The sequence below is a fragment of the Lonchura striata genome, chromosome Z (genome assembly GCF_046129695.1).
Source record: "Lonchura striata isolate bLonStr1 chromosome Z, bLonStr1.mat, whole genome shotgun sequence".
Classification (NCBI taxonomy): domain Eukaryota; kingdom Metazoa; phylum Chordata; class Aves; order Passeriformes; family Estrildidae; genus Lonchura; species Lonchura striata.
In genome coordinates this window covers 24,208,221-24,222,599 of record NC_134642.1, presented here as the reverse complement: position 1 = coordinate 24,222,599, position 14,379 = coordinate 24,208,221, and the positions used below count along the sequence as shown (strand labels likewise).

At 35.2% G+C, this 14,379-nt stretch overlaps 1 protein-coding gene across 1 annotated transcript in view; it reads left to right on the top strand.

Annotated features, from left to right (window-relative positions):
• Nucleotides 1-14,379, top strand: part of LOC110470681 (guanine nucleotide-binding protein G(q) subunit alpha) — a 117,519-nt gene that overhangs the window by 83,367 nt on the left and 19,773 nt on the right. Inside the window, exons 4-5 of the mRNA XM_021530526.3 lie at nucleotides 8,071-8,199; nucleotides 9,140-9,269. Coding sequence (XP_021386201.1) covers nucleotides 8,071-8,199; nucleotides 9,140-9,269 — 259 coding nt within the window. The remainder of the gene's footprint in view (nucleotides 1-8,070; nucleotides 8,200-9,139; nucleotides 9,270-14,379) is intronic.

Here is a 14,379-nt window from a genome sequence, read left to right as displayed (position 1 = left end):
ACACGGGGGCAAGGTCAGCACATGAATCTTAAGGTTTTACTAGCATTAACAGTGTGGTCTATTTCTTAGCATTGCCTTTAGCAATCATTTTCTTATTTCATAAATGTGTAGGGCACTCTTAGAGTATGATGGGTCTTTCAGAAATAGTAATACTGTCCAAAATTGGGACCTGCTATGAAGCTGAACAGATAGCAAATTCTGAATGACTGTGTAGGGTATCTGAGTAACGGTCATTAGATTGTAGTGACAAAACCATGTAGTCATATAGTGATAATTTAAAAGATGCAAAAGTACATTATTATTTAATAAACTGTTGATTAGTTCATGCTTAGTTTCATTTGTAAAAATGTACCTGAAAGTCTTAAAGGTATACTTGAAAGCAATTTGTGTTATAGAATCATAGAGGTTGTTTTTGTGTATTCACAGTTTACACAGCCTTATGTATGGTTTAAAGTAGAAACAGCAAATAAAAATGAAAGTCTTAAAAACAAAGATCAGCACAGAACTATGATAATCCTAACTTATGCCTTATGTATAGTCCCAAGAATAGAAGCAATGCCTGAAGAAAGATGGGAATGCATACCAAAGTACTGCTTTCCATACAAAAACTGCAGCTTATGCAACACAACTCTGGGAAATTCAGAAAGGAAAGTAGGACTATGTAAAGTAGTATACAGTATGTATTTTTTACAGGATATTTGTTTCATGCAGCACCAGACTTGTTCTTAATGACTGTATAATTTTTACACCACAGTTCCTAAAAAGAAAAATTTGTATGAGCATTTGTTTATTTGATGACTTGTCTTTTTAGCCTTTGCTAAGGTTGGCTTTTTTTGGTACAAAATTGAGGAAGACAGCTAGGTAGGACTCAGGTGGAATATGGATAAAAACAATGCTATGGAGACTTCTTCTCACCTCACTTCAAGCTATAGATTAAGATGAGATAGTTCTAGAAACTGGTAATTTAATTCAACTTTTCATCAATGGTGTAGGGTCTTAGAAACACAAACTTCTACACAAGTTCTGAAAACACAGCCAGTACTTGTTTACATTTAGTTTTTTACACTGAAAATCAATTCCATTTATTGGACTGCTGCTTCCCAGCTACAGAACACTTGTGTCAATTAATCTGGCAGCTCTGTGAGGCCGGAAAAATCCTAATACAGCAGCTTTAGCATTTTGCATATGTGCTGTTGAAAGTCAAGCCATTTGTGTGTTTTCTCAAAGATGCAAAAAAAATAAAGGCTTTTGTTTTTCAGCACATGGTCCAATTTAGTGCTAGGGTTTTTTAGGGGAGTGGCCTCATCAACTGGCTCAAAGTTTTGCAGAACAAACTAAAAAATTCCAACCCCACCTCAAAACCACACCAAACTCCAGCAACAGTATGGAGTATAGCTCCACCCTACTCCAGAACAGCCAGGCTCCAAAGGACAGAGAAATATTAAATCTTATTAAATATTTTATGTAATTATCTTTAGTTACAGACTTCAGTTAGGTTTCTATTTTGTCTTGCACTGCTATGTGTATGAAATAGAGCATTTTGAGAGTGTTATACCCATGAATTGTCTTAATCTTAAGGAAAAAAACTGGTTCTTTGCATTAAACCACTGAACTTTGGGGTTACTATCATACCAAAATTTGTCTTGTCATTGAATGGAAAAGAAAACATTTGCATGTGAAATGCTGCTGGTAAGGCTTGCTATTATAACTGCGGTTATATTGAAATCACCAACAAACTTTTATGTTAAACAACAGAATTTGTAGAATTTCTTGAGGTTTGTCCCTTCCCTGTTCCCTGTACTCTCATTCTTCCCATAGAGATGTGGACTGGTTGGGTGAACAACTCACTTTTACTGGTTTTATACTGACCTTTCTATCAGTGTCAATAATTACTTCTATCTCAACATGTTTAATTTTATTTAGAGATTTATATCTTAGTGTTTCTGGTATGGTGCTAGTCAGATCCTTTCTCCTCAGCAGTGTGTTTCAGATGCATTCTGCTCTCCAGGGACTTCTGTGCTCAAAGTGTCTCTCAAGACTCCTAAGCACAGGGTTTCATAATGTGCCAGTGAATATTAATTCAGCACCTTGCTACATCAGTTTTGCCTGCTGAGTTTAGGAAAAGTTATTAGACTATACTTATGAGCAGACTAGTCTCATTTTTAACCTCAGAAAGGGAAATTATGTTAGAGATGGATTGAAGGCTGTATGCTTTCTACCTTTGTCTGCCTGTGCTTGCACATGATCCATTAGGCTATATGCTGAACAGAAATTCATCCTATGGATTGGTTCCTTTGAAAATGCTTCTTTACCACCTGATTATTTGGAAAAATCTGACCTTAAAGATGCTGGTAAGTAGTAGGTCATAGCTGGAGAGGGGCATTTCTTTGAAGTGTCTGCGCCATGTTGAAGGTGCTTCAAGATCTTGATTTCTGAAAGTAAATTCAAGTAAGTTTTGATGTTCTGTCTTCATTAGGTGGTGTAGCCCTAGGAAAATAAGGCTCAGTATTGAGCTACCTGTTCTTAGTGACTGGAGTCATATTCAATTTCTTAAAGAACTTTACTGATTAAAAAAACTGTGGTCTGCTTATTAAGCTTAGGGGTCTCACTTCCTTGTTCAATTTCTATATGGAAAATACATGTAGGGAAGTACAGAGTCAGTCTATTCCCATAATCCTATTCCTGCTGTTTGGAAATGTGGACCCACAGTACCTTTGACATGTGCTTTCTTTCAACAGTGTTGTTAGCCCTTCCATAGTCTGGTGGCTTCCCTGAAGCTGGCTGCAGGCCTGGACCTTGTCATAGGTGATATAAAGTGCATTAAAAATAATTACTTAGCTCTTGTGCTGACTGAGAAACAAAAGTCTTCCTCTGCTTCTGGTCAGCGTGCAGATTACAGGCGTGTTGCTAGATGCTGGCAGCTTGTTCTGACGTCAAGGGAGGTCCACTCCCAGCAGCTCTTTACATGCTCATTGCCCCAGTAATGCACAGTCTGTCTGTCACTATAGCAACCCCCTCAAAAATTACCTCAGCAGCCACTAAAATTCATTTTTATTAAAACTAACTACAGATATAATTAACTTCAGAAACTTGGTCTGTATTATAAATTTACTCAGAACCATGTATTTTCTCATTTTCTCTCCTTTCTATAATGCCTAGATGAGTAGGTACTCTTTGGGTGAGAGGCCATATAGCTACAGTGTGACTCATCAAAACACGATTTCTCAGTAGGTGGTGGGAATGAACTCTGAGTACCATGTAGCTGAGACCTAAATGTCTTGCCCAGTTGCTCCTTCCTGTACAACCAAATTTCCTGTGGTAATGCTAATAGTTACTCAGTGTTGAACTAGACCTCAGGATGGCTTCCAGATTATTTCCTATAACCATATTGTTATTACAACTTTAAAAATTGAAGGTAATAAACTGGAAAAGTACCTGGTCTGTGCAATTATTGGCTACTCTCCTTTTGTGTAAGATTGTAGCTAGGTCAAGTCTTGTGGTTTGCTTGCAAGAGTACATGTGTAGCCAGTCCTAGTATACATCGGGGAGTTAAATGCATTGGTGAGCCTGATTGCATTATGTGCTAATTCATTTCAAATTGAGCATCTGCCCTAAAACATGCTGTGCATTTCTCTTATGTTTAATTTTTTTTGATTGTGTGTAGGATTTGTTTGCCCAGGAGGGCAGTATAGTTGTCAGTACTTTAGGGCTGCATTAGCTAAGTGTTTTAGAACCACAGTGAATCAGTTTATTAGTAAGCAGATACGTACAAAAGCCCATCAAATTTTAATTTACTTCACATCCATTTGCATTAAAAAACACATTTCACATAGCCGTGGCTTCACAAATTTTCTTCTGGTTGCAGATAAGCCAGAAGAGGAAGTAACTCCACCTGCTTTGCTTCTGTAGTTTATGGACGTGCTACATCCTGGGGCATATTCACCAAATAAACTGTAATCTAAACAATATCAATAGTGTTTCTTCACTATTCCAAATAATTTTGACAGAAATCTGCTATCAAGCTTTTGCACAAGTTAAAGAGCTGGCAACTGGGGATAGGCAGAGGAGCAGCTAGGGTAGTCTGAAGCCAACAGAGTTGAAAGCAGAAGACAATTGGCATTAGCTAGCACTTTTGATGTATTAATTTAAAGTTGCTGCCTGCTAAAGTAATTTAAAAATAAATAAATTACTAGTTTGATGAGCTGTAGGATGTTTAAAGCTTATGTGTGCAATGCTGTACTTCCCTGGTGATCAGAGAATTTCTTTAAACACCAGCTTTCATGAGGGTAAAAAAAAAGTTAAATATCCAATTCTTTTGGTACAAAGATTTAAAATTAAAAGTCTTCATTGTGACAGTAAATAAACCATGGTAAGCTAAATAATGAAATCTCAATGTTACAGTAATAGTTAGAATAGTACTATGTGAAAAATGTTTGCTTCTAGTATATCTTTAAGTATTAACTGTATTCTAGTTGTCTTCTCTTTTTATGTAGTCATCTGCATTCACTTACATATTTCCTCTCAGCATTTTGAAATAGTGACTCAGCTCAACAACCTGTTGTTCAGAATAACCCAACTGTCACCACACCCCTTCTAGTGCAATGCAAAAATCCATTCTTGTGTTTCATAAAGAGAATGTGCCTTGGGTTTTGTCTGTGTACTACCATGGATTTAGAGATGTAGTGGTTTGCAATTAATACACAAGTTACAACAATGTATTGAGGTTATGTGTTTTGATTTGCTCTCATTGGTATTCTTGGAAGAGTGCACCTGACTGAAAAGAAACATTTTATTTCTGTCAAATCAAAGGTCTTCAGACAATGATATAAAACAGTGCATAAGATGGAAAGGAAAGACCCTGATGTCAATCCCAGTGATAGATGTTCTTATAGAAAATAGAGGGGTTTTTAAATTCTTATTTATTTTAGAGGTTATGTAAATTTTAAAAGAGGCATGCAGTATTTTTAGTGAATTTAGAGTATGTTGAAGGCAACTTTGTGTTGCTGCTGCTAGCAGAGCTTTCAGTTTGATTTTCAGAAACATGTTTAATCCCCCTGAAGTTGATAGCAGAACACAAAGTTATAGATCTTCATGGGGTAACAGGAAGTGTAATTGCCTGCAGAACTGTCAGTAGCAGAAAATACGAGTTCCTTTGCTTCAGAACAGCTGTGCAAAACTTGATTTGAATCTGAACTTTAGCACAAGTAATTTTTCAGCAGAAGTTAAAAACCTATTAACCTATTAAAATAAAATATAAAGAAACTTCAAGAAACAGGAAAAACCCAAACAAAAAAAGACTAAACAAACAACAACAAAAAAATCCAAACACAGGAAAACCACAAATCAAAACTAAAACAATTTTTTTCAATCTATGAAGAATTTAATTGAAAATTTGCAGTATGGTCACAGCATTAAAATAGCAATGATAAAAGACTTCAAGTTGTGCACCTAAGACCTGAGATATTTTCATTTAAATAAATTGAAACAATAATACGTTAATTTATTAAGTTTTAAGTTAGAAGAAAAAGAGATGGGGCTAAATATTACTGGAAAACAAACAAACAAACAAAAAAGAAGGATGTATTCTAAGTGACTTTTGTTAGCCTGTAGATTCTGATTATGATTGTCAGAATTTCTCTTTTTTTAGGGTTTTGGTGCATCCTTCTGTTTTGGTGTGTTTTTTGGGTTGTTTTTTTTTTTTTTTTCTATGAGCTACTGGTACTGGTTTTGACACTAATTCCTTGATTCTGGGTTTGAATGTATAATTCAGGACAGTTCTTAGAGAGCCCTACACTCTTTAACCTGTTAAATGAAAAAATCCAGGGAATTAAGTAAGACTCTATAAGGAGTCTCTGTAGGGAGCTACAGGTGAAATGAGTGAAAAGGTAGTGAGTGACCTGTGTTTGGTTACTGAGTAAGCAGAACTTGAGCATAAAGGATGAGGAGAAGAAAAAGGTAAGTATTTTTTAAGGATAAAGTAGTGTTTCTGAAACGTAGGGAGAAAAAAAAAAAAAAATCATCTGCTCATTTATGGATTCCTAGAAACACAAATGAGATGTAACAATTCAATAGTATCTATCCCTTTGATTTATCACCTTTTTAAAATCAGTCAGATGTGCATTACCAGATAGTAGCATATCCTCTATGAAAAGATGCAGTAACTGGGCTCACCTTGGAGACCACAGGTAAACCTTGCCAAAGGAATGCAACAAGACACTGTGTAGTTGGGCCACTTGCCAATTTATTCAGTTAAAATTCTCTTGCTCTTGTGAATACCAGTATAGCATGTAATGACTGGCAATCCTTCTTTATCTCCTTCCAAAATTTCATCACAAAATAAAACTAATTGTTCTGCAGGTAGGAGGGAATAAAAATCTAGTTCATAGTCTGTCACTGTCTTATGGTGATGCTTATGGATTTCATGCACTTTTATTTTTTCCTTTTTCTGACAACAGATTGATGGTGAGTTTGTTCCTGCTTATTTTTGTGTAAAAAACCTCTGATGGCAGATCCAGTGCTCAGACTCTTAAACCTTCTTCTCACTGCCAGAAACCAATTAGCATTCTCAGAAAATATTTTCAGACTAGTACCCTCTGGTATAACCAAGATAGTGTTCAATACATCTTTCTCACATTGGTATTTACTATCGAATTGATACTCCATTAATAAAACATAGTGAAGAAAATTTGATAATTTTATAATTGAGCCAACAATAATTTGGCTCTTCCCAAAGCTAACAGAGTCTTCTCTATTTTTACTGTAAGGTAGAAATTAAACTTGTTTGTTTCTGTCATTGTTCAGGATAACTTCTTACTATTTTATTTAAAAGTAATTCAGAACATCTAGAAGTGGTCTGATTATTTCTTGTGTGGGTTTATTTTAAAAGAGTGCTGTCACTAATTACAAGGAAAAAACACATTCAGAAGTCGGTGACACTTCATCATCATTTAATAAACTACAAAAATTTTGCTCTCGTCCCTCTAGAATGAATGTGGGGATCCCTACATTAGTTTATCTTCTCAGTGGCTAACTGTAGGTTACTTTTCTGCTGTACTAGCAAATGACAAAGAACTTGGTTTCCTGCAGCAGTCCTGCCATATGTCCACCTAGAGTGTAAGCTTCCTGGCACACTGACTTCATTAGATGTCCAGATAGATATCCATGTGTGTCTCCTGGACACACATGGGTATCTTCTTTTTTTGGAGGATGTTTTTCATGACAGCTAATTAAAACCTTCAGTACAGTGCTGCTTTATGGTTAAAACTCACCATTAACCAATAAGCAGAATAGGTCTATGTTGTAGTTCCTGAACCTTTACAAGCAATTTTATACAATTTTGGGTTATTTGCTGGCCAGCCGGAGTGTGTTTCAAGTACTGCAGATGTACCAACCTTATCAATCAGAAATTTCAGTGTGAATGCAGAGAGCCCAATAATTAGTTTGTGCTGCCTTCTGGTAACAAGATCTGGAGAGTATTTTAATTGTGAGTGGTTGGTCTTTTCCATTTTTAACTTGGTCTCAAAACAGTGCTCTTTGTCTTCCTGTCATTTTATAACTGTTAATGATCTATTACCAGTCAGTTACACCAGACTGCTATAGACCTCTATCTGTTCTATAGCAGTCCATTATTTTTTGGAAGGTTCATTTTAGTTTGTCTAGGTGTGTATATGTTGGCGCTACAGACTGAATATCAAGAAATATGTTACAGATTCAAAGCAATTTTGTATTTTTCACACTTTGTATAATACTATGCCTCTGAATTTCCTAGAATTATGTAATTGACATCTTTGGTGAATTTACATGTGAAAGCCAAGCAAAGTTGTATGGGATAAAAAAACCCCATAGTAATTATGCTACCTTTCTTGTAGAATTTGCTTGAACCTATGTAAGTGGGGATGGAGTACATTTTTGTATTTTGCCCCCTCTTTTCTGCCGATAATGCTTTTTTCTTTTTCTGTTGTACTTCTCCTACCCCACAGCCCACTTCCTTCCCAAGTTTTCCTTTTTCTTTTCCTCAGTGGGATGATGGTGTCACTGTCTAGCATTCCTGTTGTTTCTCCCTGTTTATAGCTATCTTAATGACTTGGACCGCATAGCAGATTCCACCTATCTGCCAACCCAGCAAGATGTGCTCAGAGTTCGAGTCCCAACAACAGGGATCATTGAATATCCATTTGATTTACAAAGCGTCATTTTCAGGTAGGAAAAAAGTTTAAGCACCCACTTTGTTTCTTTGGTTTCCTTTTACATTAGCTATGCCAAGTAAGAATATTGTTTTAAACTCCATAAAAAGCAATTATTCTGTTTCTAAAATTTGAGCTTAGTGAATTTATCTTCATGCAATTGTCCACATGTATTTAGGATCTCATGTTAAAGATGTCAGAAGGATCAAGGATAATTAGGTTTGTTATTTTTGAGGGTAGTTTTTACTAACAGAAAACCTGCAATTAATATTTTCAATAATATATATCAAAGTTTCACTATGCATACTAATCTGAAAATACAACCGTATGTCCTTGTCATTCATGTAAATTATGGAATAAAAGGTTACCCTTTGTTTAGTTGATTTTTAGAGAGATACCACCCTACTTTAGCGCAAGTATAATTGTGTAAAATATAACTACAGAATTGTAATTACAAGTTAGATACACATGTTTACACTGAGACATGGGATGAAATGGGAATACACTGCAAGCAAACATGAGTTTTGATTTTGGCTGTCAAAGCCTTTAGTCAATATGTATTGTTTTCTATTTGCTTAAAATGGGGCAGCTTTAACAAGTTGTGGATTTTGATTCTGGTATGTGGGGGAGAAAAAGGTGGTCCACCGTCTTTTTTTTGTTTATTGCTGAATACATGGGGCATACATTGCGAAGTCATTGCTCATGAGACCTTTATATCCCATAATTCTGAGGGGTTTGAGACTCACAATAGTTCAAATACAGAAAACCCATTGGACTTAAAGGATACAAAAAACTGTCCACTTATAACAGATTCTATTAAATAGCAGTGGGGAAAAAATCATTAAGAAAACCAAAGCAAACTGTTTTTAACTAAATCCTTGAATTTTGCTGCATTTGTGGCTGGGTGTTTATATGTTAAGGTGTTCATGGACTTGATGTGGTTGTTGATTTTGCAGAATGGTGGATGTAGGAGGCCAACGATCAGAAAGGAGAAAATGGATACATTGCTTTGAAAATGTCACATCTATCATGTTCCTAGTAGCTCTTAGTGAATATGATCAAGTGCTTGTGGAGTCAGATAATGAGGTAAGCAACTGTCAACAAAAACCACGAGTTCAAAAACAAATAGTTTTACTAGTCCAGTCCCAGGTGTTTTCTAAATGCATCTACAAGCAATCATGCACAACTGGCACTCAAAGGAGAAGAAGCACTTCAGGGGTCAAAGGGGAGGAAGGGTTCAATCTTCAAGCAGGGCTAAGCAGATCTTCTCCATGAAGGATTTAAAGAAGTCTCTATTTTGTGTTGAAGAGGAATAGTTGAACACAGAGAAATGTTTGTTCAGTTACTGTTATGAGCAGAGGCACAATAATATATTGGTGGTGTAAATGAAGACAAAATTTATTGATTTATAAGGAGCAGCCCCAGGTAGTAAATTGCACTCCTTTGAGGTGTGTACTGTATTTTTATTTCAAAAAAACAAGAGAGGTAAGCACGTGGGTGGGCTGAGGGTTCAAAGCACACTATCCATTATTTTGAATGGAGTTTTGAATTAAGGCTAAGGATGATATTTTTATGTTGAAGGTATTTTTTCTTTCCTAAGGGATTTTTAAATTTACTCATTGAACTTTTTTGAATTTTACTCATTAGAACTGTTCTGTGAAAAATCTTCCAGCAAATACTTTAAAAAATTAGATGAAAAAAGGGGAACATTTGACAGTATCTTCTTCATGGTTGCATACAAGTTGCACTGTTTAAGACAGTGGTTGACATGAAGTAAAACAGGTGTCCCTGGACAATCACATTTTGTATGTTTCTTTAGGATTATTGTTTTTAAGAAGTCTTGGAACTCTGGAAATTTTTACATTTGTAGCATTTTCATAAAACAAAACTATTGTTACATTAAGTGTATAATTATCTGTGTCATTCAAAGATGAATTTCCAGAAATTGTGATGCAGTCTGCACTAGCTTCATCTCCTATAATTTTGGAAGCTAGACACATGTAGTTAAAAAAAGAGAAATCTATCAGATTTGGTTTGTTTCAAGTCAAACTGGAAGTGTATGTTTCTGTCTTTTTCTGTTTGCATTATTCTTTTGTAGCTGCAAAGTCAACACACAAATACTAAGCATTTTAATGATACAAATCAAGGCAGAATTTATTGGATTGCATAAAGAAAAATTAGTTATGATAATTTTCAATTACTATTCTAACTATCCAAAATAAGCTTCATGGAAGTCAGAACTTTCTTGCAGGTGGTTTTTACACCTCACCATTGAACTATTTATGATTTTAACAACAGAAGAAAACTTCTGAACTTTTTTGACTTTTCATTTAAAATATACTCATTACTTTAATTCAGACCAGCTTTTGTTTTCAAGTTACACATACATAGCCTAGTAGGCTTTTCAGCACACTTGGGCCTGTGTTACTCTAACTCTGGACACAGTCTTAGAGCTGAGCACCAGTCTGGGCAGCATAAGTTTTGGCTTTCAGCAAACTTGTCACCTGTCTGTTTAGATTTTGCTGGTATGCCAGAACACTGCCTTGTCTTCTTTTTCTCTCACCTGTATCTCTAAGCATTGCAGTCCCAGAATTAATGGAAGAATGTGTTTATTTATTCCACACAAAGCAAAGCAGAGTTTCTCTGAATGTTGGTATGGCAGAAATGAAGGTTTAAATGTGTTTGTTGACACCTTGAATTAGGAAATTCAACCTGCAAAGCTATTTTTGTTCTTCACTGAGGTGTGTCAAGCTCAAGAGGGAAGACAGTAGTGTAACTTGAAGACTTTGGTAACCAGCCAAGGGATGCTTTCATGCTTAGTTTTAAATTGTGGAGCAGTACTGAAATTTTAGCATGAAAGTGGAGGGAGTGTGTGTGAATGTTCTACTTTCTTAGTATGTATGCCATCAGTGTGATACTAGGATAGAATCTAATCATTCTTTGGTCTATGTGGCTCATGCTGAAATTAAAATGTCTGACTTGACAATTTATAGTGTTCTGCTATTTCCTTCTCATTGCTTTCATGGCCTGATTAAACTATGATTTTTGTAAGGTGGCCTACTTTCTTTTTCTAATTTGTCCACTGCATATTGCCTCATTTCCTGTAGTACATTTTTACAAAGAAAAGTGTAGTGTTTAATCATTTGTGTCATGCCATCCTCTTAATACTTTTCATTAATACAACTTTAATGAATAAAAAGAAATCATTAAAAAGTACTACTTTCTATTTGGGGGGACAAAGCGGGTGGTGGTGGTTATATGATCTTCTAGGAAATAAAGACTTCTGATTTTTATTTCAAAATGTAGTGCCTGATGGATGGTCATTTGTAGATCTGTTTCTTTGTTTACCTTAGTCAAGAGAAATACATCTGATTTTAAATCAGATGAGCTTGCACTTAATTGGGAGTCTTTGTTAGTGTCTCTCACTGGATATATGTGAGGTGGTGCTGGGAACTGTTTCTATTTTCATGCCCTTGAAGGAGTCCAGATTTAAAAGTTCTGAGAAATTTAACTCTTGGATAAGGGGACATATATAGAAAATAAGAGTTCAGAGACATGTGCAGGATGACCTCTAAATGACACATACATGAAATTGCACTCCCATGACAAATACCTGAGGAGTTGTGAGCTTCAGTCCTGAAGACAAGTACACCTGGCTGTCCAACTGTATTTTAGCTATAATTTCTCTAACAGGTGATACTCCGACCCAATGCTATCTCTTTTAAGAGTGTGTCTAGATTGTAGATAACTTGATTTGGTGCATAAATACAAAAGAGGAGGAGTCAGTAAGGATGGTATATTTTAACAAATCCTGCAAAAATTTCAGTTGATGTACAGTCAGGAAATACTTCTAACAAACACAAAGGAGACATAGCTAACTGTTCAAATTCTGCCCTTAATAAAATAGAAAGTCTCTCCAGATTCCTTGCTGAAAATGAGGACAAAATTTAAACCAGAGGACATAATATACTAATTACATTAATAGTACTGTAAATTAAGTAAATATTCCATCAATCTGATATGATGTGACAAAGGACAACATGTTATATAAATTAAATTATTAGATGTTTGACCTTTCCAGTTTTTCAGAAAACTCCAATAGGATTAAAGGTGAGATAAAAATGAAGGAATCATCTTGCTGTTAAATGGATTTAGGATATATTATGTTTTGTGGGTCACACTCTAGCTCTGAATTATGACAGCAAATTTGGAGAAATTGGCTGTTTTATCAAATAGCACAGTTTAGAACCTTTTCTTACGTTTAAAATCAACTAATTTGTTTAAGTATTTTTTCTAGATTTCCAGGATATGCTGCATTTGAATATTTGTTAGAGATAGCTTCTTTCAATATATCAAACCTCAGGATCTTAGTACACTAATTAGAAAAATGAGCTCCAGTTTTGTAAGACAACCATAACCACTTGCAGTTATGGAAGAACTAGAGACATAACAGTGTATCTGTAAAATTAAGTTCTATAAAAAAGTGGGTTTCATTATCTTTGCACAGCTAATTAAGTACTTAGAAACAGCAAAATAGAGAAGATTGTTTATTGAAGCTTGTAGATATTTATTAGTGCACTAAAAAGTCTTAAGGCATATAAGATTTCATATACTTTGCATAGCTCTGTGGTGGTTATTTATACATTTTTATTTTTCTAGGGTTCTCAGATCAAAACCAGAAAAGACAGAATACAATTTCCTCAGTCCAGCTAAATTAATTAATTAATAGGATAAATGAAAATCAGAAATTTTCTAAATTATCAAAAAGTAAATGCTGTCTTTCCTGAGGTATTTTCAGAGGTTGCAAAGCAACAGAGGCATTGGACAGCATGAAGTATGCATTGATAAAATATGATTTTTATATGTAAGTCATAATGAGTATTCTGAACGTTGCACAAAATACATTGGGGGAAAATGCTGGTTTAGATTATTCTCATCAAAGATAATACATTTTGGTTAAATAGAAAAATGTGAGATTCTTACAGGATTGCAGGGAAATTGTGAACCTCCTTGGTAAGAGGAAATTATTGTTAAGTAGAGTACTATACCTTTTAAAAAATACCTTTTGTTTTAAAGCCCTTTTTTAAGATTGTGCTGTGTCTTAAGAAATTACATTTGATTTAGCTGCAGCCAAAGTTGGTAATTTTAACATCAAACACCATGGAATTTATCTTAAAACAGTAGCACTTTTTTTCCCTTTTTTTTTTCCTTTTTTCACTCAATTTTCATTGAAGTTTTATTTAAAGTACCATCTGCTTATAATCCATGTATTTACAGATTTTATCTCAGATTACAGTTCTTGTGGAAAAGGATTGTAATGTGTGTAGCAGGTAGGAACGGCTTAAGAATTCTGAGATTTTAAAATAATAGGAAAATTGATTTTTTGGCTTAAGAAATCCTAGACACATTGTCCTAGAGGTCTTTTCCAACCTACACCATTCTATAATTCTGTGCCTTCAGGCTGTGTCTAATATTGCCATTACTTCCCGCCTGTTCCCCTTTCACACATTTTAAGGTGTTTTCTAGGATCTGTCTCTTCTGAGAGCTTGGCAAATGCTGTATTGCTTAATGGATGTTAAAAAAAATGATGCCATAAAGATAATTTCTCCATCTTTTGTCCACTGGCTTTCACTTCCTTACAATTTGGTTTGTCTGCTTTAGGAACTGCATCATCTCACCTGGTATGATAACCAGACTGAATCTTTTTTATTCCAGTCTTGATCAGTCTCTTTTGAGATATTCTAACATAGATTTTTGCATGAGGTATAATTATCTTCATTCAGAACTGAAGGAGTTCCTCAGAAAGTTGTCTAAACCTTCTCCATTGTGCTGCAGTGTTACATACAGTGGTGTAGCAGCCAGGTGTGTGAAGACTGCTGCTTGCACTGGTTGAGAATTCTGCTGCTGTAACTTTTTGCTCTCTCATTCTGTCTTCAGCATCCCATTGTCTTACAGCTTTTTATCCTGAGTTTACAGACTTCTAAAGCAGTGGCTGTTACTTACAAAGTGCAGCTGTGATCCTCTATCGAGTCTTCCAGGTTTCTGAAATGTAGAATTAGCAGGTTCATTTACCAGTACCAGATGTTTATGTGGCACTAAAAGTAAGAAGGCATAATTTTTTAATTTGAGACATGAACAGAACCAATAGGTCTGGAGGTGGCTTGAGCAACATTTCCAATAGCCATTACACAAATCT